At 41.5% G+C, this 21,137-nt stretch overlaps 1 protein-coding gene across 1 annotated transcript in view; it reads left to right on the top strand.

Annotated features, from left to right (window-relative positions):
- Window positions 1–21,137, top strand: part of IFT43 (intraflagellar transport 43) — a 43,384-nt gene that overhangs the window by 4,069 nt on the left and 18,178 nt on the right. Inside the window, exons 3-5 of the mRNA XM_081915788.1 lie at window positions 6,837–6,907; window positions 19,890–19,925; window positions 20,296–20,342. Of these exons, the coding sequence (XP_081771914.1) occupies window positions 6,837–6,907; window positions 19,890–19,925; window positions 20,296–20,342 (154 nt within the window). The remainder of the gene's footprint in view (window positions 1–6,836; window positions 6,908–19,889; window positions 19,926–20,295; window positions 20,343–21,137) is intronic.

Here is a 21,137-nt window from a genome sequence, read left to right as displayed (position 1 = left end):
CTTCACTGCTATATATCCTTTCATATCTACTCACTGGTTCTTGGACTGAAATATACTAATATGTCCTATTCATAGTTGACCTTTGGCTGGTGGGAGAGATGTACCTTCCATCAGAAGAGGATCAGGATAGGTGAGCTTTGCCTGTTCCACTCAGGTTTGTGTAATGGATCAGTGTTTTTCCTCCTGAAACTACCCAGTGGCCTGCAAATGTGTTGGGCTTCCAGCTGTTCCCTAGGAATATGGCCAAATTCTCCAACAGGAATCTGAAAAATGTAGTTGAACTCATGTTCCCTAATTAGGCCGGCTTATTTCGAATGAGCTCTGGCCTCATTCAGCCTGGAGCTCCCCAAGGCCTTCTCGTCAGCCCCTGGCACCCTGAATAGCTGCCTAGTTATTTTCAGCCTGCTGGGGTTATCTCCTTATCCTCAATAACATTTTTCATCATCCTCACCAAAATAACTCTCTTAAGCATCTTTTATTTCCCAGCCCTTTTCATTTTAGTTTTCGCTGTTAGTTTGCTTGAAGATTGCTGAGTGTTGAGCACAAAGCCATGGGAAAGACTTATATTAAAATTCTATTTCCACACATTTATTTCATTCTTTGAATAGTTTCCAACTTGAGCCCACTGAAGGAAGAAGGAGGGAACCATTGGCTGCACACTGTTACACCACACATCTCTTGCCTCCTAGGACACTGTGGCTATATGGGTCTACATATGCCCCCTGAGGGAGAGGCCTGGGACCATTGGATCCTGGCAGCATGATGTGTGGGAAAGATAAAATTGAAGCTTGCTGTCAGGAGTTGTGTAGTCAAATTAGCCTATAAGAAGGATATTCAAAGGATTTTAAATTGAACTCCACTGAGGTGTTTCAAGTTGCAAGAGACTCCAGATTTGTTTTCAGTGAACAAATGTGTTTCATGTACAAACATGGTTGAAAAGGCCTCCATCACACAGAGTGATCAGCAAAAGAGGTATATTCAGATTCCTATATAGTAATGGCTTCCACTGAAAAAAATTGACACAATTGGAAGATATTGACCCTATTCAGTTTCAGTGAGAGAATTTGTGGATGATACAAAATTGTTCAGTGTTATATAAAATACACTGGACCTCTTCAAACTGAGTGAATGGGTGTAAACAAGTGTAAACTGATGCTTGTCGGGGCAAAAATATTAATCTCATATATATGTTCATGGGGTCTGAACTAGCAGTTATTGATCAGAAACAATATCTTGCTGTCATAGTGGATAGCTTGATGAAAGTTGGCAAAGGAATTGAAAATAAAACTGCTGACATCATAATGCTGCTATACAAATATATGCTGTAAGTGGATCTGGAATACTGTGTACAGTTCTCACCTCAAAAAAGAATATGGTAGAGCTGGAAAACATTTGGAAGAGGGCAATCAAATGATAAAGTGGTAGGAGCAGCTCCCCTATGAGGAAAATTTGCAATGTTTGGTACTTTTTAATTTTGAGAAAGGCAAGTAAGAATTGGCATGATAGGCATTTATAAAGTTATACATGGCATGGAGAAAGTGGATAGAGAAAAGTTTTTTTTCTCTCTCTGTCATAATACTAGAACTCAGGGCTGAATGTTGGAAGATTCCTGAAAGATAATGAAGTAATTCTGCACACAGTGTGTAGTTAAACTATGGAACTTGCTCCCTCAGGAAGCAGGGATAGCCACCATCTTGAATAGCTTTCAAAGAGTGTTAGCGAAATTCATGGAGGATAAATCTGTTAACGGCTGCTGGCTATGCTGGAGGCTATGATCTGCCTCCACAGTTAGAGGCAGTAGGAGAGAGTGCTTTAGTACTTGGGTTCTACTTACAGGCATTTGGTTGGCCACAGAGAGAACAGGATATTGGACTAGATAGGCCATTGGCTTAATCCAACAGGCTTTTCTTATATTTTTAAGTTCTTACATTCCAGTCTTGCAGTCTCTTCCATATATTGACCTTGCCTCTCCTGACTTTTTGTGTGTCTCTTGACATCTTTCGTTCATTTGGCTTCTTCCCCTTTGTTTTCAAGAGCTCAAATCTCTGCCATTCCTAGAAAAAGCTACCTTTGATCCCACTTCTCCTTCCACCTATTGCTCTGTGTCTCTCTTTCCTTTACCCATTTTTCAAGCATGTAATTTATAACTCTTTGTGACTTATCCTCCCAGGTCTCTGCTTGATCTTATTTTTTGCTTGTTTCACTCTTTTGAAACTACTCCCACCAAATTACCTTAGACAAAGATCTAAGGGCTGTTTATTGACCTGCCTGGTGCCTTCAACCCTCCTTATACCATTTTCTTCAAATGGCTTTCCATTTTACAGTTTCAAAGTTCTGTACACTCCTCATTCCTCCACCTCTCTCACCACTCCATTATTATTTTCAGATCCTGGTCAAGTTTATTTAAAAGTAAATCCCACTGAATTCCATGGGAGTTATTTCCAATGTAAGTGTTCCATAAGACTGCAACTTTTGTTTCCCAGATTAAACCCGTCAGAATATTCTTACTACACTTGGAAAGCTTGCACTTGAGTGCATAATGCATAATTCTAGATTCCTAAAAATGTATTGAAACCCAGCATACAAAATTAGTGTGAAGACAAAAGAATCATTTTCAGTGATCCCCTTAATGGCTTGGATCCAAAGAGCTTCTTAGGGCCATGCAAGGGGTTTCTGCTACCTAGTGGAATTCACTTTCTTAAAATATGACAAACTCCTTTTTAAACTTTCTTCATTGCTATGTGTAATGGTTTTAGGGGTTGCTCGTGCGTAAGCCTATCTCCCTGGCTGGGTGCAAACACCTGGCTAGGCGGCCAAAGTGAACCTCTTCTGTCCGGACAGCCACTCGCCCGTGGCTGACTCAATCGCTGGCAGAATCCGTAAGTGGGTGTTTCTTAAACTTCTTCCAGCAAAGAAGCTCTTTGACGCCTAGTCTCCGCCTACCCTCTCTGTGCGAAAGCCTTCTGCGCAGGGAGGGCGTGGGCAACGGAGGACCCCTACCTTCCCTGCTGGTTCCAGGCAAGGAGTCATGGGACCGCCTCGCCACTTCCCCCGCCTGCCCCCCTTCTTCACTGGTGCTACACTGATTCTCTTCCCCAGAAGATGGGCTGCTCCTCCCGATCCCTGGACGCTCTCTGGAATCCCTCTGGCTTTTGCGCTCCCCCTCCAGTACTGATGGCAGTTCCCTGACACTATGTGACATGGGGAGACAGCTATTCAGTCTAAAATTGGTTTTAGTTTGAATTCTGTACACTGCATAGATATATTTTTGAGTTTGCCATATATAAATGAAATATTATTAGTACTACTACTACTACTACTACTACTAGTTACAAATTCCCCCCTTTCTTTTCTCTGCATGCATGTATACAAGACACATGCACACTGTCATTCATGCTCCTGACTTCTCTTGTCCCCTTTCTGCTGATGGCTACTACATCTACCTTTCTACTCATGGGAACTCATTTCCTGCTGGCCTCTGATGGGAATTGGTGGGCACCCTAAAACTAATGGCCTGAACTGTTTGACTGCATTGCATTCCCTTTGTCTTTTCTTTTTGTCACTGAAACCATCTCACAATATGAATAATATACAGGGGAATCCCCACTTATGCAGGGCTCTGTCCCCAGCTGCTGTGCATGTCACTGGGACTCATGTGAGTGGGGATTCCCCTGTTCTGCCCCTGCCCCACCCCATTCCACCCCCCTTTTCAGCACTGAAAACAGCACACATGTCACCAGGAGCGCACATGCTGATCGCACACAAGTGGGGAGACATCTGTAGTGGGGAACCACTGGCCCTCTGGATGTTGCTGAACTACAACTTCCATAACCCCTGGCCATTGGCCATGTTTGCTGGAGCTGATGAGAGTTGTTCCCCACACCTCAAGGAACACTTGGGAGGCAGTTTTCATGGTGGCTGTGTGAGGAATAAGATAGAATCTGGTGTGTGTGCTGCTGAAGGATTGCCTTAACTATTGGGCTTTGGAAAGGGTTGCACTTAGAGCCGTCTGAGCTTCCTATTTCCATTTTAGAAAGGATTGTTAGTACTCTTTTCAGTGAGATGGAGCAGCAGGATAGCCGTGTTGCCTGAGGATGGCTTGTACTGTGACGTACATGTGTGCAATTTACTTATGGGCAGCGGACAAAGAATATTATTATAAACCTCCATGTAAAAGGGTTTTTGTTTGTGTTTTTTTTTTTTAACAATAAATAGGTTACAGTGCTTGCATATAAAACAAATGAATGTGATTCCATGAGAAGGTCCTGTGTATATTTTGGTGGTATATTTTGGTAGGGCGACAAACTAAGTGTAGGTTCTTTTGTGTATGTGTGCATGTACATCCATATGTGGTATGTTTTCCTGAAACATCCCAGTTTGAAATGCTCCTTTTTTGGCACTACAGCCTCTTGGTTTTGGCATCTTAAGAATCTGGAGGAATCATTTAAAGATCAGAAAACTCCATTCACTGCAGCCCCTGAAGGCTTCACATTTTGTGACACAGTCATTCCAGTCGACTGAGCTCTGTCGCTTGCGGATGAGCCCATATAAGGAAGCTGTTTCCTGCGTTCCAAGCTATCCGTTTGTCCCTCTGCCCTTCCGCGCCCCCTTTGCTGAAGAAAGCTGGCATTTGAAACTGCAGCTCTCGGCTCATTCCTTCTCCCTGTTTATTTTTGGAGAGTTACTATTTCTGCTCCTCTTAGGGAGCTATGTTGGGTCGTGCCCCCTTCTTCCAGCCGGCAACGGACCCCAATGACAAGTATTGTCTATTTCCCACAGTCACAAACATTACATCACGAAACAATTTCCCCCCTCACCTGTAGAAGATGCTGGGCCTTTCCACCAGACTGAAGGTCGCAATGGCTTTTGAGAGACCCTCGGATCTATTCTTTTCTCTTGCTACTTTCTGGAGGGATCTAGAATGTTCACTCCCCACCCCCTTTAGCAATGAAAAAGCTGAAGTGACCTGAAGACTTTACACCTCTGCAAATGTTGTTAGAGTTCCTGATAGTCAGCTCAAACATGTATTAACAACATGTGGTAATCCTTTCAGGAGTGCACCACTGTAGACTACAGCTAGGGGATCAGGTGTTAAGAAAATAAGAGTCCTGCTGGATCCATGTTGTTCAGCATCCTGATTCTAAGAATGGCTAGCCAGATGGAAAGTACAGTCATACCTCATGTTAAGGACACTTAAGGTTACGTCTTTTCAGGTTGCGTCCTGCGGCGACCCGGAAGTACTGGAAAGGGTTACTTCCGGGTTTCGCTGCTTTCGCATGCGCACAAGCGCTAAATCGTGCTTCACGCATGCACACAAGGTTGCACTCTTTTCAGGTTGTGAACGGGCCTCTGGAATGGATCCCGTCCGCAACTAGAGGTACCACTGTAAACCAGTAGGCCATGAACCTATCAGTCCATCGCCTAGGATAGCTCAGTTGGTAGGACATGAACAGGGCTTTTTTATATAGAAAAAGAGGTGCCGGAACCAAAGTTTTTTTAGGGGAAGGACATTGTAACGCTGCAGAGGTGCTGGAATGCACAAAAGAGGTGCCAGAACTCAGTTCTGATGAATTCCGGCTGGAAATAAGCCCCAAGTATAAGACTCTTAATCTCAGAGTTTGATCCCCACATTGGGCAAAAGATTCATTCATTGCAGAAGGTTGGACTAGATTACCCTCATAGTCCCTTCCAGCTGTATAATTCTGATTCTTTTATCGTATGTTTTGAATATTTAAGTACCACAAATTCCACTTCCTTTTGCCAGGCTGAACTATTGCCAGCTAATTTTATTATGTGATCCCAAATTCTAGGATTTGGAGGGGGGGGGAATCTAACCATTGTCTCTACGCTATTCATAACTTTATAAAACTCTGTCACATGATTTCCCCCATAGTAGACTTTTCCACTATGCTTTAAAACCTTTCCTAATAGGAAAAACGATTCAATGACTTACCACTATGGTTGCAATTTTTTATACTTTTCCAGTGTTATGGCATCCTTTTTGAGATGTGGCAACTGGAATTGGTTGGGCTGAGGCCAGGTCCAAACGTGTAGCAGAATGAAGTGGGAAAGTGCTGAGGTGGTAGAATGGATTGTATCTGTTTAGATTGCACAAGGGCAATCATAATTTTGAATGCTCCCCTACATTTTTTTTTAAAAAAAACCTTCAAATAGAAAATGAGAACAGTCTGGCTAGAACATGTGCTAGTTTTCTTGCTGTGGGGGAATGTGGAAGAACCTTCAAAACTGGAATCCTCGATCTTTGGTGGGGAGATAGAGAGAGAGAGAGAGAGAGAGAGAGAGAGAGAGAGAGAGAGAGAGAGAGAGAGAGAGAGAGGTTTGCCTTAGGTCACCTGGTGAGATTTACACCAGGGATGGATTGGTTTCTTAGTCACTGCCCTACAAGTAATTTCTCAGTGAGGAAGAGACTAGGATATTATGCAAGTCCTCAAGAGAGTTAACTGTATATACGGGTTTTCTGTGATATGCCGTATCAGAATTTGGAATGAGAAATTTGTTTTGTAAACATTGGTGTAAATGTGTCTGCTGTGGATTTGGCTAGGGTTGTCTCATTCTTCAAAGCCAAGGGAAATCCCACTTCCACAAATTTAAGCCGTTATGTTTGCCTTTATTGTATAAATGTTTGCATTATTTGCTTAAATTACCATTATTATTTTGAGTTTGTTTGAGGTTGATTTTGTTAGGATTGTAAAGCCATCCTGGAGGTTCTATTTATACGACAGAAGGGCAGGATGCAAATTATTATTATATAATAAAATAATAACCTAGGTTTTCTTTCCTGTTTCTCCCTCATATCGCTTGCTGCCTACTGTAAGCATTCACCAGCTAAACCAGAAAAAATGCGGCAAAAAGTATGGTATGGCTCAGTTGGCGTCAGCGCTTCCAAGTGAGTGCAGTTTTGTTTAATTCAACAATGATTCAAAGCGTGCTGTTGTGGTCACTGGGGCAGTTTCCTAGAATAGCAGCTATCTTCCTGGTTGTTGCTCCTTAGGTCTTTACACCCTGCTAGATGCATTTCCTTAGGCTGTTAAATTCCATTTCCTCTGACATCAGTGACTGCAGAGGAGATTGGCCCAGCCCGTTTTTCTTCTGGTTAGTGCAACAAAGCTGGCAGAGATGAATTCATGAGCATCTTCAGCAGTTTTGGCATGCCAAAAGGAATAAAATAACAAATTTTTGTTAATTTTATTATTTATTTTATCACTCTTCCTTTTCAAAGACTGCCCAAACTTAATGCTTAAGTTTGAGTATGCTAATGCTAATTTTATTTCTTACTAGATGAATAGTTGGTTAGTTTTCTGTTAAAAAAAACCCCTCCACATACCAAGTTTTAAAGAAACTATGAAGTGCATATAACTCAGGTTATATTCTCTCCCCCCCCCCAATTAACACCAATATTTGTTTTGTTTAATCTTGTGCCCTGCTGTGCTATATTTATTGTAATGATTTGTATGTTTTAAACAATATATATAATTGTTTTTTTAATTGTGGTTTTTTCTACGTTTTTAGCTATTCCTGTTTCTATGTATAGTATGACTGCCTTGAGTCCCATCAGGGTGAAAGGCAGGGTATAAATAAACATATAATACTAATATCCTGAAATTCAGATTGAGAGCAAAAAAAAGGTTACATAGGTGTGTTAATACATTTTGCCTGTAGCCCCATTCGCTCAGAGAGTGCAAGAAAGGTGGGTGAGGAGGACTGAAACTAGTGATTAGGGCAAATTCTTGCACAGAACAAGAGGAGCAATTCAAAGCATGTATGAACAGCAAAGTGAACAAGAAATTGTGCTCTAGTTGCCCTCCATGTAGTTCACCCACTCTTCTCGAAATACAGTTAGCTGAAGTCCTAATATATATTATTTCTGCGGCAAAGGCAATCTCCAACCAGCAGAGGGCACTCCAATTCTGTTCTGAAAGCTGATGGACACAGAGGCGCTTCATGACATCATTACCTTTTGATAAACAGACTTACAGTAAATGGCCCGTTATGTTAGCTCATGCATTATATTTATAAGACACAAGGGGAAAAGAGCATGTGCTTGCAGAAGAGATCATCAGGCGCCTGACAAAGAGTATTCACGTTCAGAAATTTCAGTGGAATGAAGGGAGGACGGCAGTGTGAGACTCACCACGACATCTTTCTAAAAACACAGTAGTTTCTAGAGATCTCCTTTAGGGAGTCTGTAGTATCTCTTCCCTTTCTCTGATCTTGTTTAAAACAAAACAAAACAAAACAAAAAACCCCAACCGATATTAAGCATAAATTCCTGATTTCTTTTTGTTTCCATACATGAAACATATTATGTTGTCTTTGTCTTAAAGTAAAAATATATTGGTGGGAGCTATCAACACAACCGCTTACTTGCTGTAGTCTTAATTATGTCTCTCCTAGGAGAGATAGTGGCTAGGTCTCTATATTGCTGTGTTATAGCTGGGGAATTGGGACCAGAGGAGTACAAGAGCATCATGAAGGGCATTTCATGAAGTCCCTGCCTGCACCCGTCAGTCTTTTCAAAGCACCCTAAACAGCTGAGCCTAAATAAAGGACATATTTTACTTCATTGTGAACACTTAAAATAATATGCAAACTGCTGTTTCTAAGCAGAGCTAATGTAGAGTAGTGCCTAAGAGTCTGAGCTGCAGTTGGAAAATCTGCAGTAAGTTGAAATATTGCCTCTTATCATAAACTCACCTAGATAAGCCACTTCCCATCAACAAAATTGGGATACTAATATTTACCAACTTACATATGTGTAATAATGATTACAATAACATAATGTATGCGAAGCACTTTGAATAAAGTGCTATTATTGTTGTTATTGCTGTTGCAATAGAATTTTTATACAAAATTACACTGATGCAGAATTCTAAATGATTCGTCCAGACAAGCAGTATTGGAAAGAGTGAAAAGGAATTTCACAGGGATATTATATGATATATTTTCCAGCCCCATCAGCACAGAAAGCACAGTGAACAAGAAAGGAGGAGGGTGGGATTGACAACTAGCATGAATAATTAGATTGACAACGCAATCCTGTGCTTGTCTACTGACATATGCAAGTATATATAGGATAGAAACTTAATTACCTCATTTGGGGGCCTGAAACTTGCCTGTACTAAATTGAGTACTAAAGATGTTGTTGTTATCCTGCTTTCTTTCCTCAAAATAGGCTCCAAATGGCTGACTGTAATATAATCACAATATAAATGGATAAAAACAATACAGTAAATAAAACTCACCATTAAAATGTGCAGAACTTGAAAATTGTAGTGCAGTACCTAGCAACTAAAGGACATGGGTGGCGCTGTGGGTTAAACCACTGAGCCTAGGACTTGCCAATCAGAAGGTCAGAAGTTCGAATCCCCGCGATGGGGTGAGCTCCCGTTGCTCGGTCCCTGCTCCTGCCAACCTAGCAGTTCGAAAGCACGTTAAAGTGCTTTTCCGTGCGCTGCTCTGGTTCACCAGAAACGGCTTCGTCATGCTGGCCACATGACCCAGAAGCTGTATGCTGGCTCCCTTGGCCAATAAAGCAAGATGAGTGCCGCAACCCCAGAGTCAGGCATGACTGGACCTAATTTTCAGGGGTTCCTTTACCTTTACCTAGCAACTAGAACAGAGCAAAACAATTAAAGAGGAATCAGCTAAAAGCACAGGAAAATAACTTCTCTGTAATGGGTGCCTGAATGCATAGAACAGGGGCATCAAACCTTGGGGAGAAATTTGATGTGTTTTGATTTACATTCAAGATCTAAGGTGGGGTGTGCGGCGGTGTGAGGCTAGAAAGAAATGTTTCTATAAGGGATGAACGTTTTTCATTCCTGAATAATGTAGGCAAGATGATTATGTAGTTAAAAACATAGGAACCTGGTGGATCAGGCCAACGGCTGATATAGTCCAACATCTTCATCTTACACATGCTTATAGGACACCCACAAGCAAGACTGGAGCACAAGAACAGTTTCATCTCCTGTGGTTTCCAAAAATTGGTATTCAGAAGCATACTGCCTGCAACTGTGGAGGCAGAACACAGCCTGCTTTGTGGCTAGTAGCCATTGACAAACTTATCCTCCATTCATATGTCAAAGCCTCTTTTAAAGCCATTCTGGATTAGTGGCCATCACTGCCTCCATAGTTGAATTATGTGCTTCATGAAAAAGTGCTTTCTTTTGTCTGTCCTGAATCTTTCAGCATTCAGCTTTTCTGGATGTCCACGAGTTCTAGTGGAGAGGGAGAGTTTTTTCTCTCTAGCCACTTTCTCCATGCCATGTATAGTTCTTTGAAATTATTTCATGTTACCTCTTGCTCACCTTTTCTCTAAATGGAAAAAGTCCCAAATGCTGCGACCTTTCCTCATAGGGGAGCTGCCCCACTCCCTTGCTCATCTGGCTTGCTCTTTTCTGAACATCTTCCAGCCGTACGATATCTTTTTGGGGGTGCAATTTTCCATATGAAAACTTCCAGATTGTACCTCAAGAGCATCTGTAATTCAGAAGTGTTTTGAGAGTTCACTCTGCAGATGATTAGAGGGAGGTGAAGTTTCTTTGGAAAGCTCTGAAATAAAAGAGACATCTATCAGGGGCAGCTTTGGGTTCTGAGCTAGCAGTAAGCAGTTGAGGCTGACAAGGTTGAAGCTGGGAAGTCTACAAGCATTTAAGCACCTGAGGCTTAGCACCTCAGAACTGGAAACCAAACTGGCGATTGAATCCTTAATTTGAGGACTCTAGAGATGTGAAAATCTGCTAATCACAGATGGAAATTAATTTGATTTTAATAGGATATTTTCCATTGATGATCTAATTTTTATAGTTTCCCATCCCACGTCTTCAGGACAAGTTGGGCTCAGAATTCAAATTATTAATAATGCCATCGTCTTTTCTTTGTACATAGTGACTCTAAGAATTGATAAAATCTCAAGAGTAGCTCCTCTCATGCTAGCAAAAGCTTTCCACTGCCAAAGTCGGAGTTGCAAATTGGATGTTTATTTTTGGCCACCCCAGTAAATATTCAATAGAGGGGGTTATGCAGAGATATATCGCCATATACTTTATTTATTTTAAAAATGTACTGCTTAATATAATAATGTGGTTGACATAAAAATAAAAAACCAATATGGCAGATTTCAATACATTTTCTTAAAATTAGACAAAATGAGATAAAAAATAAAATGTAACTGTATTATCACAAATCAAATTGAACCATTGAGACATTAAAATTTAAGAGAATTATGCTGTTCATGGCTAGCATCCTGTAGGAGCCACTTCCACTATTACAATGGCATTCCCCCCCCCCCCAGGCTACTGACACCTACTTACTTCCCGGTTCATAGAGAGGTTTCTCCATTCAACATTTTAAATGGGAGGGCGCCAATAAATGTCCCCTATGGGTGTTTGAACCAGCCCATAGTCTAAGAAGGGGGCTTGCTGGTGGCACTGCCATGGCTCCTGAATCTTAACTATCTTTAGATGAAAGCCTTTCCCTATACGCTTCCACCTGTTGATGTCCTTGCTCAGGGACCGGGAGAGGCGGGGGGCACAGGAAACAGAGTGAGCGAGCAGAACTTGGAAGGAAGGAAAGGAAGTCTGATTAAGTTTTGTCTCGAAGTGTCTGTTTTTGGGTTTGTCCCTGCATTGATCTGCAAGGGAATGAGGCAAGTAATGGCCCCTTGGGGACCTTCAGGACTTTCTTCTCAATGTCAGCCGTCATTTTCAATCACCCTCTCCCTCCCAGCCATTAATTTTGGCCCGGGATCATGGGGACTTGTCCATCTATCACACCTAATTGACACTAAATGATCTGTCAGTTTATTGATGAACGGCAGGAGTGGAATTGTCACAATATATTTTACTTTCTAACAACTCCTCCTGACAATTTTACCTTGTCCATCTCACTCTCCTCACATAAATCTCCATTGGCCTCTCGTTCCTTCTCTTGGGCTGTTCTGGTGCCAGCCGCCTCCATGCCATCAGCACGCATCAAGGGCATCAAGATGGCGGGAGAGCTACAGCGTGTGGGTTTGGATTTTTTTTCTTCTTTTTATAGAGTGGATGTTCCAGGAATGCTAACTGGCTCCTGTCCTCTTCTCCTTCAGTGTCATTGCTGGGGTGGTTCTCTCCTTGCCTTTTCACAGCCAATTCTTATGTCAAGACCTAGCAAAAAAAGCAAAAACGAAGGGGGAAGCAGAAAACTTACCTTAAGGATCTGCTACCTGTACAAAGGTGGCTATAGGGTCACTTTAGTGTTCTGTTCTCTGGGTTTATTTGTTCTGTTAATCCTAGGGGTGTGTGGGTAATCACAATTGGTTGTTGATTTTCTACTTTTTATCCAGAAAAGCTGGAAGAACAGGATTTTTACAAAATGGGGGCAGGGTTTTGTTACTCTGCTTTTTTCTTACAAGACCTGATCATTTTGAGACATTGTTTTCTAAGTAGAGTAAGTAAAGATGGAAAAGGTGCAGAAAATGGCAACCAACATGATAAAGTGTATGGAGTATGACAGAAGGTTATTTTGAGGGCTCTTTAGCTTTGGAAAAAGGTGAAAACGAGAGGACATGATTGAGGTGTATAAAACAATGCATGGTTCAGAGAAAAGATAAGGAGAGGTTTCCCCTCCCCCTCTCAGTGATCCAATGATGCTGAATGGTGGAAGATTCTGGGTGGACAAGGTATTCCCAGCCTTTGGGGCCTGGAGACACATTAACACCAAAAAATAGGCATTTTAGAGAAGAAAAATGAGCAATGCTCAGAACCACCTCCAAAAACCCCAAAGAAAACACAGGCAAAAAAGCAGACAACCCACCATGCCAAAGTCAGAAAAACTCTCCGTTAGAAAAATAAAATACAATTGGTAAGGGCACAGGGCCTTCGCAAGTGACTAAGGACATTATGGTGCCCAAAGGCACCACATTTGGGACCCTAGGAATAGACAAATGGAAATGCTTCATGCAGTAAACTGTAATGCTGTTAATTCTTTACAAGATGCAGTGATGATAGTCAAATTATGTGGCTTTAAAATAAGTTAATGGAGATAAGGCTACCAATGGATGTTTGTAATTTCCAGTATAAGAGGCAGGATACCTCTGAATACCAGTTGCTGGAGAACATGAGCGAGAGAGTGCTGAAGGGGAGGGCTTTGACACATAGAGCTTACTTGTGGGTTTCCCAGAACATCTGGTTGGCCATTGGGAGAACAAGATGCTTGACTACAAAAGTCTTTGGTCTGATCTATCAGGGATGTTACATTCGTAGGTGAGTGGTATAATTTTTTATGAGCTTTAACACAGCATCTGATGTATAGCTTAATACTGAGAGAGCTGGGATCTGAATTGTATCCAGTAAAAGTGCTAATGTTGGAGGCTGCTATGCCACTAATTATCATTTTCTTTATAATGTGAATATTTTTTGTTTCGTCATAAATCTCCTTTGTGAAAAAGAATAAAGTTGCAAACGTCAGAAGGTTGGCTGCTTTGTACTTCGTTGAAGCCCTCTGACAAAGGACCCTGGAAGTGATATATATACTAGCATAACCATTCCCAGGATCAGAGATTTTGCTGGGTGGAATATGGCTGAAGTGCACACCATGCTGGTGCTAATAAGGACGGAGCTGAAATTTCCCCCAGATTTTCACAAATACCATTGGCAATTCTAGCGCGGGGAAATTATTTTACCTTGTAAAGATTTCATCTTGCTCTCACTTGATCTCACTTTCATTGATATCCTGTAGTCAAATCTGATTGGCTATGTAGCATAGCAACATGATCCTGCTTGCTATATAATCTTGATTGGCTAGGGTCACCAATGTGGTTAATCCAGGAAACATGTTTCCCACATTCAGTTGTGTTAGTGATGCGGTCACATAATCAAATCCACTTCCTCCTCACCATGCGATCCCAGGGTGGGGTTGAGAGAGCAGAAGCAGACATAGAAAACAATAGTCCTCAATATGATGATGATTTATTTTTAATGTATGTGTTGCCTTTCAAGACAAAATATAGCTTTCACCCAAACTATAATATACACTATATTAATAGCACAATATAAAACCAAAGCATTACGGCACTAAAACAACAAGTTAAAACAATACAGCACCACATATGAAAAAGCAGTTTTGAAATAATAAATGTTTTCAGAGTCTGTGTAAAATCCAGTAAAGTAGGATTTTTTAACAGTGAATATTCACACATTTGAAGTATTTTATAGGGAAAAGACTATTTCCCCCCAAACTGCTGTTTTACTTCCAAAATCAACACTGGAGAAAATTCATAGTAACCCTACTAAAACATACATGTTATAGACAACTCCATATAATTTAGGCAAGTTGCAGCTGGGTCTTCAGCACTGCACTAAAATCACTTTTCTCCCCTAATTGGAGTAGTTTGTACGAAAAAGGAGACTCATTCACTTTACATTGATCACAAATTTATAGTTTTTAGCAGATATTTCTTGGAGCTAAAAACTATAATCCAGGTAAAGGCAGTAGTAGCTGCTGCTCTTAGCCAATGGAAATTCTGTCCTGATTCTGAAGTTTGAGTCTCTGGCAGATTCGGTCCACAAGACCATATCATAAGGACTGAAAACTTGGCCTTGCAAAGTGCTGCATTCCTGTTTACGCAAGAAGTAAAATTCTGTCCTTTCTCCGTCCCTTGAGCCAGTGGCAATCTGCGAAAGCTCCCCGTGTTTTCAGCAGCTTTGTTTGGAAGCGGAGAGATTTTGAATGCTACAAGCCTAACAAATTGCTCTGTTTTCCCTTTGATGAATCTGCTCTTCAAGAATAAAATGTCTGTGAACATCAGTACTTTCCTTTCCCTTCTGTTCTTCTAGCAAGAGGGCGTCTTCAAGGGGCTTTCGTTTTGCGGGTCATTCATAAAAGAGAAATGGCATAGACAGGCTAGGAAGTATGTTCACTGCCATGCTGAAACATCCCCTTCAGCTGTGATGACAGAGCTTCTGCATCTGGACCTACAGCTTTTGATATTCCAGTCCTTGGCTCCCTGCAGAGCTCTGTCGATCCCCATCCCTCACAACTAGCACTACTGGGTCGCTCTGCCTGTGTATGTCACTCTCCAGAAGTGAAAAAACTAGGCACTGTACAGTACTTCCTGTGTGTCTACATTGGCCTTCTGTTTTTGGAGTTTTCAAAGTAACATGACTCTTTGAGTACAACACTACTTGTCGCAGGGTTCAGGACAGTCAACTGTGGTTTCCAGAATTATTGCTGAAAGTAATTTTTTTGGAGATCAAGATCATTTCTTGAATGCAGAGGCATAATGGCTCAGCTGCTCATGAAGTTGAACAGAAGACAGACACATATAATTATTGAGGGGAGTCTTTTAACTGAACGGGCAGTTGAACACTGGGCGGGGATGATTGAATGAAAGTCCAGAAAACATGAGATCTCTTTGTCTTTTTCTGCCTTGGGGCGGGGGGACGAACTGCATCTTACACCATATGTATAGCCACAGTCTTTTTTTTTCTTCACGTGGGGGGAACAAAGCTGTGAGGAATTTAAAGCAGAGAAGTGCTGGTCAGGGAATTAAATGGAAATGCTGTTGTAAGTTTAGTCAGAAGGGGGCAAACTTTGCAAAGAAATATGCACAAACTCCAATGCAGTTGCAGCCTTGGCAGTCTCTGTTCTACTAAGTTCGGCCCCATCAATACTTATTGTACTCCTCTATGGATAAATTGAGCCTTAAGGGTTAACCAAAGTGGACGGGGGGCTGTGACAGAGTCAGACGATAGTATGGTCTCCCAGTCTAAAGAATACAGGTCTGGTAGGAAAGAGGAAGGCAGAATTGACTGCTGCGCAAACACTCAACTCATTCCATTTTCCTAATGCACCTTTTGCTTTTACCAAACCTCAGAGCTATTCATGTGTTGCTCACCTGAGTTATAATCTCATGGGTCATTCACCTTGTTTTGCCTCTCTCTCTGAAGCAAATATGCTGCCTGATTGTGTCTTGTTTTACCCAGACTTTGTTTTTTGACCACATCCAGTCAAGGGTGACAGGATGAACTTACTTCTGCAAAGAAAACAAGGTTCAAGCATGATATTGTTTACCTTCTTTTTTTTAGAGAGAACTGTTAGTGTCATCAGGTATTTTCTCAGAAGTGTATATTCTGAACATAATACTTGCAGGTAGTAATGGCTGGTAAAGGAGTAGGTTTCAGGAAGATGAAGGTGATTTCCTTCAGTGTGTTCAGATTTCTCTGCCTAATCATAGATCTCTCTGCCTAATCATTCTGTTTCATATATTGTCCTGTGATGTGGCATGGGAAATTTCCCTGCATTTTATTTTTCTGTGGAAAAAAATCCATTTCATAAATTCATTTGTAACAAAGAATGGATTGCAAGATTAACTGTTTCAAAGTTTTTACCTCTTTTTTTTACCAAATACAAGCAAAACATTCTAAAATTAGATCACTCATCGGGGGCATCAGAAAATTCCCCGATGCAAACTGAAAAGTTTTCGATGCAAACTACTTATGCAACTTACAAATGTGTAATTCGGAATTTTCTGGAAAACTTGTCTCATTGATGGTCTCCAATCTCTCTTCAACTACACGCTCCCATATCCAATATATTATCAGAGCAGCTTATGTTATTTCCCTGTTCTTTACCAGCTTCACCACTCATATGCAATTTATTCATTTTATGTTGCATGCCTGTACAATAGGCTGACCTCCTGGTGCTCAGCTGTATGTACTATACTGTGCCACCGCAAGGAAGAATAACTAGGGCCGGCGTTGAGCTACGGATATTACAAAACATCAAGGGCATTTGCCCACATTTGTCCCACTTATGTCCCCTGTTAAAACAGGTTAACGGTGTCTAATTAACCACTGAACATTGTCATCGTGCATGAATATAACATCCTTGCTCTTCTTGGAACCTGGCTATTTTATCTCCATTAAATTTCCACAGTATTCCATTAAATAGGAGAGAAACATTTTAGCAGAGATGATGTCTACATTAGTGCTGCCTTTCACCCTTCAGCATTTAACCTCTGAGACACTGGCACTTGTGGAGGAGAATTGCCTCCTCGCCCAAAATCTGGTGTGTAGCTTAGGGGGAAAGAGAAGAGGGGAAGCATCAGTGGTGTATATGAATGTGTTTAGAGAAGCTATTACTATTTGAAAAGTATATCCTTTGACAGGCTTGACAGAACCAGGTGTTGTATTCATCCATGTTGCTTCCCTCCCCTATCCCAAAGCCTCAGGTTAGGTCATCCCTGTTCCCGACTGTTTACCTCCTGAGATAGGTTAGGCTGAGAGATCCTTTTCAAAAGCTGGGCTTTATTTCTGAAAAGACCTTTGAACTGGGGTTCCCTGTGTTCAAACCCGACATTCTACCATCAGCATTCTGCCGGCTGGTTCTCTTGTGTGTTCACACAGTGACTAACACGTGACACTGTAAACTGTTCATTTTTATTTTTCTTTTATTTATTGACAGGATTTGTGTTCTGCCTTTCATCATAAGCAATCTCAGGCCAGATTACAAAGTTCAGAATATTATAACATTCTAATACATGCTAATTTAGACCTATAGATGGAAATTTAGAAATAATCACTATAATTTAAACTTAAAATAATCTCACTGTACTAGAAAAGACTGTGGCCAGGTGGACCCTGTGCCTGCTTACTCTTCTCTCTAGGTTCTAGTTGAGGGACAACTTCAAGGCCCCTCATGATCTTCCTTCTTATGGTCCTTCACCTTTAAACTAGACTTGGACTAGAAAGCCCATCAGAGGATGCCTTTGAACAGATGACTGTCCTTTGACAGCCCTCCAAACCAAGAACTGTTTTCCGTAAAGCAGAACACATGGCCACCCTAGTTAGAAGCTCTGCGGTGTAAGAAAATGAATCCTGTGCCACACTATCTCACGTTAACAAGAAATAGTGGCAGTTGCGGCCACATTTGATAACATTTGCCACCTAGAGACAGTGCCTGATTCTATAAAAGCTAAGGAGACAGATATTCCCAAGCCCTTTAAAGTACTGCCTCTTGATTTTTTGGTGGCAGTCCTTCCTTGCGGGCAGAACATGTAAAGGAAAGCCCTGTTTTGTTCTTGGTCATGCTGTGCCCCCACTCTAGGAAATGAGAAAAGAGTATTTCCCAGTACACAGAGTTAAAAAACTTCATCCTGTGAAATAGTCAAAGCAATCAGTAAGTGATGGAGTATCTGCTAAAAAGAAACCTGGCATTTAATTAACTTTTCAAAGTGCTGGTTCAGCAACCTCCATGTTTTACATTTTGAATATTGAACAAGCATCCCTAATCGGATCTGAATTAGTTCTGGGCTTGCTGGGGTGGAGAACGAGAGAAAGAGCAGCCTGCCATCTCCCCCGCCCCTTGTCGCCCTGCCTTCTCCTTCCAACTTCACATTATTACGATGATGAACTCTGGGTAATTCAGCCAGATTTTGCCTGAACCACAAGGCGTCTGGTCCAGCCTTTTCCAGGGCCATGTAAGGCAGCTAGGTTAAATAGCAAATGCTTTGTTTATAGCTAGGGACAGCCGGGAGAGCCTCCTCTCTCAAGTGTTTGTACCTGTCACTAGTCTGGCATAATCTTCCTATAAGGATTGCAGATTCTATGCTTTTAAATTTGCTGTTGCTTTGGGCTAGTGTTCAGGGGCAGTTTTATGGGCAACAGAGAATCCTGTTTTGCCGCAATTTTGTTGTGACACTCCTTGTACAATGGTTAATTCCTTTTTGTTCAGCATCGCATCATTTGATTTGAGTTTTAACCCACTCACTCCATCTATTTATGTTTTCAATATCTAAATTTTAGAATACTGTATCTCAGAACATGCTCAATGACTGCCTTCCATTACTTAGCACTCCCCCCACCCATATAAAGGACATTGCTTTTTTAAAAAGAGCAGCTTTCTGATGTTACAGGAGAACAGCAACGTCTAGATGTGAAGCGTGACTTGTACAACCTCTCTACATCCCTTTAGTGCAAAGTGCAACACATAAACTTGTGTATCTCTTCCATGCAGTGAAATGCATGCATTTTCCCTGCTGGGGAAATGTGCAAGTTTGCATTTGACACAAGTGTGAAAGAAGGCTGCATGAGTCATTTGTGCATCTGCTGTTTCTTAAGAACTTAAGAAGAGTTCTGCTGGATCACACTAAAGGCCCATCTAGTCCAGCATTGTGTTTTCACAGTGGCCAACCAAATAGCTACGGGAAGCCCACAAGCAAGATTTGAATACAAGAGCACTCTCCCCTCTGGTAGTTTCCACAAACTGGTATTCACAACTATGCTGCCTCTGACAGTGGAGATAGAAGACAGTCATCGCGGCTAGTAGTTACTGATCACCTTATGCTCCGTGAGTTGTTTAATCCTCTTTTAAAGTCATCCAATTTGGTAGCCACCACTGCTGTTGCTGCTGCTTCATCACATGAAAGGCCTTATTGGGCCTTCGAAGTGGAGGAAGTTCCACACGTTCCCCCTTGCTGCACAGAGGGCACTACTTTAGTGGACAGGCTTCCGTTTACGTTTTAGGAGCATCCTGAGTTATATCTAGATGCCCTCATCAACTAAAATACCAACTATCCGACTTCTAGAAAACATCTGAAGGCAGCCCTGTTTAGGGACGTTTTTAATGTTTGAAGTTTTTGTTCTGTTGAAAGCCACCCAGAGTGGCTGGGGAAACCCAGCCAGACGGGCAGGTAGAAATAATAAATTATTAGTATTATGATGATGATCATCATAATCATTATCATCTTTTACCAGGATTACATTGAAATAAACTTTTCCTTAGGAGAGATTTCAAAAGAGTTGCTGAAAGTCCATTTCTCTACTGCTGCTTTCTTGCAAATATTCCTATACTCCTTTCAGCAATGGCTTTTTCTTGTCTTTCAGGTCAAAAAAGAGACCCATAGAACAAGAAGTGGAAGAGTAAGTTTCTTGCTTCACCATCCACCACATTTCTGCATCAACAGAATCAGCCAAATGTGACATCTTTGTATTTTATTTTCTGCCTGTGGCAGTAAAACAGATACCAAGATTGCCTCCCTCATCATTCACAGGGGCCTGCATCCAATTCTGCCCCGCCACTTTCAGAAAACCTTTTTCTCTAGTTAACACTTTTGCGAGGGAATTTTCACAATTTCCCCCTTCTCTTCCATTCCCTCAAATCACCTTGCCCTATTCTGTTTTTCTTCGGAGGAAGTTGTGCACAGAAGACAGTGGAGTGAAATAGGACTTCAGGAGATATCGTTTTATAGTTATGCCTCTAAGATTGTCTTCTGTCTCTGGTTTCTTCTAGCCATCGCCTGAGACAGCAGAGTTTAGAGGCAGAGGATGAAGAAGAAGGTAAGAGCCTGCATTCCTAACTGAATTTTTTAAATAGGATTTTAGGAGATCAGCAGAAAAATTAGGTTCGCACAAATGAAGTGGATTAAAGGGCCTTGTTACCCTTAGAATCATAGAATCATTGAATTGGAAGGGACCCCAAGGGTCATCTAGTCCAACCCCCTGCAATTCAGGAATCTTAACTTTCTTGTAGCTTGAATCCATTGGTTCATGTCCAACCCTCGGGAGCTGGAGAAAACAAGTCTACTCCTGGTGTAACAAATCCATGTTCAATATATATATGGACTTTTTGTGCTTAGAAAAATTATAGGCTATTGAAAAGTGTGGAATGAGCAGATGATTAAAAGGAAGGTGTATAAACACCTTGCAACCAAACCAGAATGAATGATCAATAAATAGCTTGTTTGGGGTAGCTCTGAGGTGCCTACATTTGTGTTCCGGAAGTCTTTTCAGTTAAGATTAAGATGAATAGAATCTCCCCTAGCAGAGGTATCAAGTGAATTTAAGATATATGTGTAAGATAAAGGGTATTTCTTCTACTATAAGGCGCAAGAGGCATAGCAAGTGACTTTCTGCGCTACCAGGGCCTTAGTGCTTTTTGTGTATGTGCAGGCATGTTCCATTTGTGGAACTGTGTGGGAGGGGAAGAGATCATTCAGCACCCTCCTCCTTCCCAATGCACTTGCAGAGGCAGCGTACAGCAAAACACAAAACATTTTACTGCAGCGTAGAAAACAAAAGGACATAAGAAGAGCCTGCTGGATCAGGCCAGGGGCCTGTTTGGTCCAGCATCCT

Source organism: Podarcis melisellensis, assembly GCF_964234715.1.
Source record: "Podarcis melisellensis genome assembly, chromosome: 1".
In the NCBI taxonomy this organism is placed as follows: domain Eukaryota; kingdom Metazoa; phylum Chordata; class Lepidosauria; order Squamata; family Lacertidae; genus Podarcis; species Podarcis melisellensis.
The sequence above is the reverse complement of the archived record's forward strand: the minus strand, read 5'-3'. Positions and strand labels throughout refer to the sequence as shown.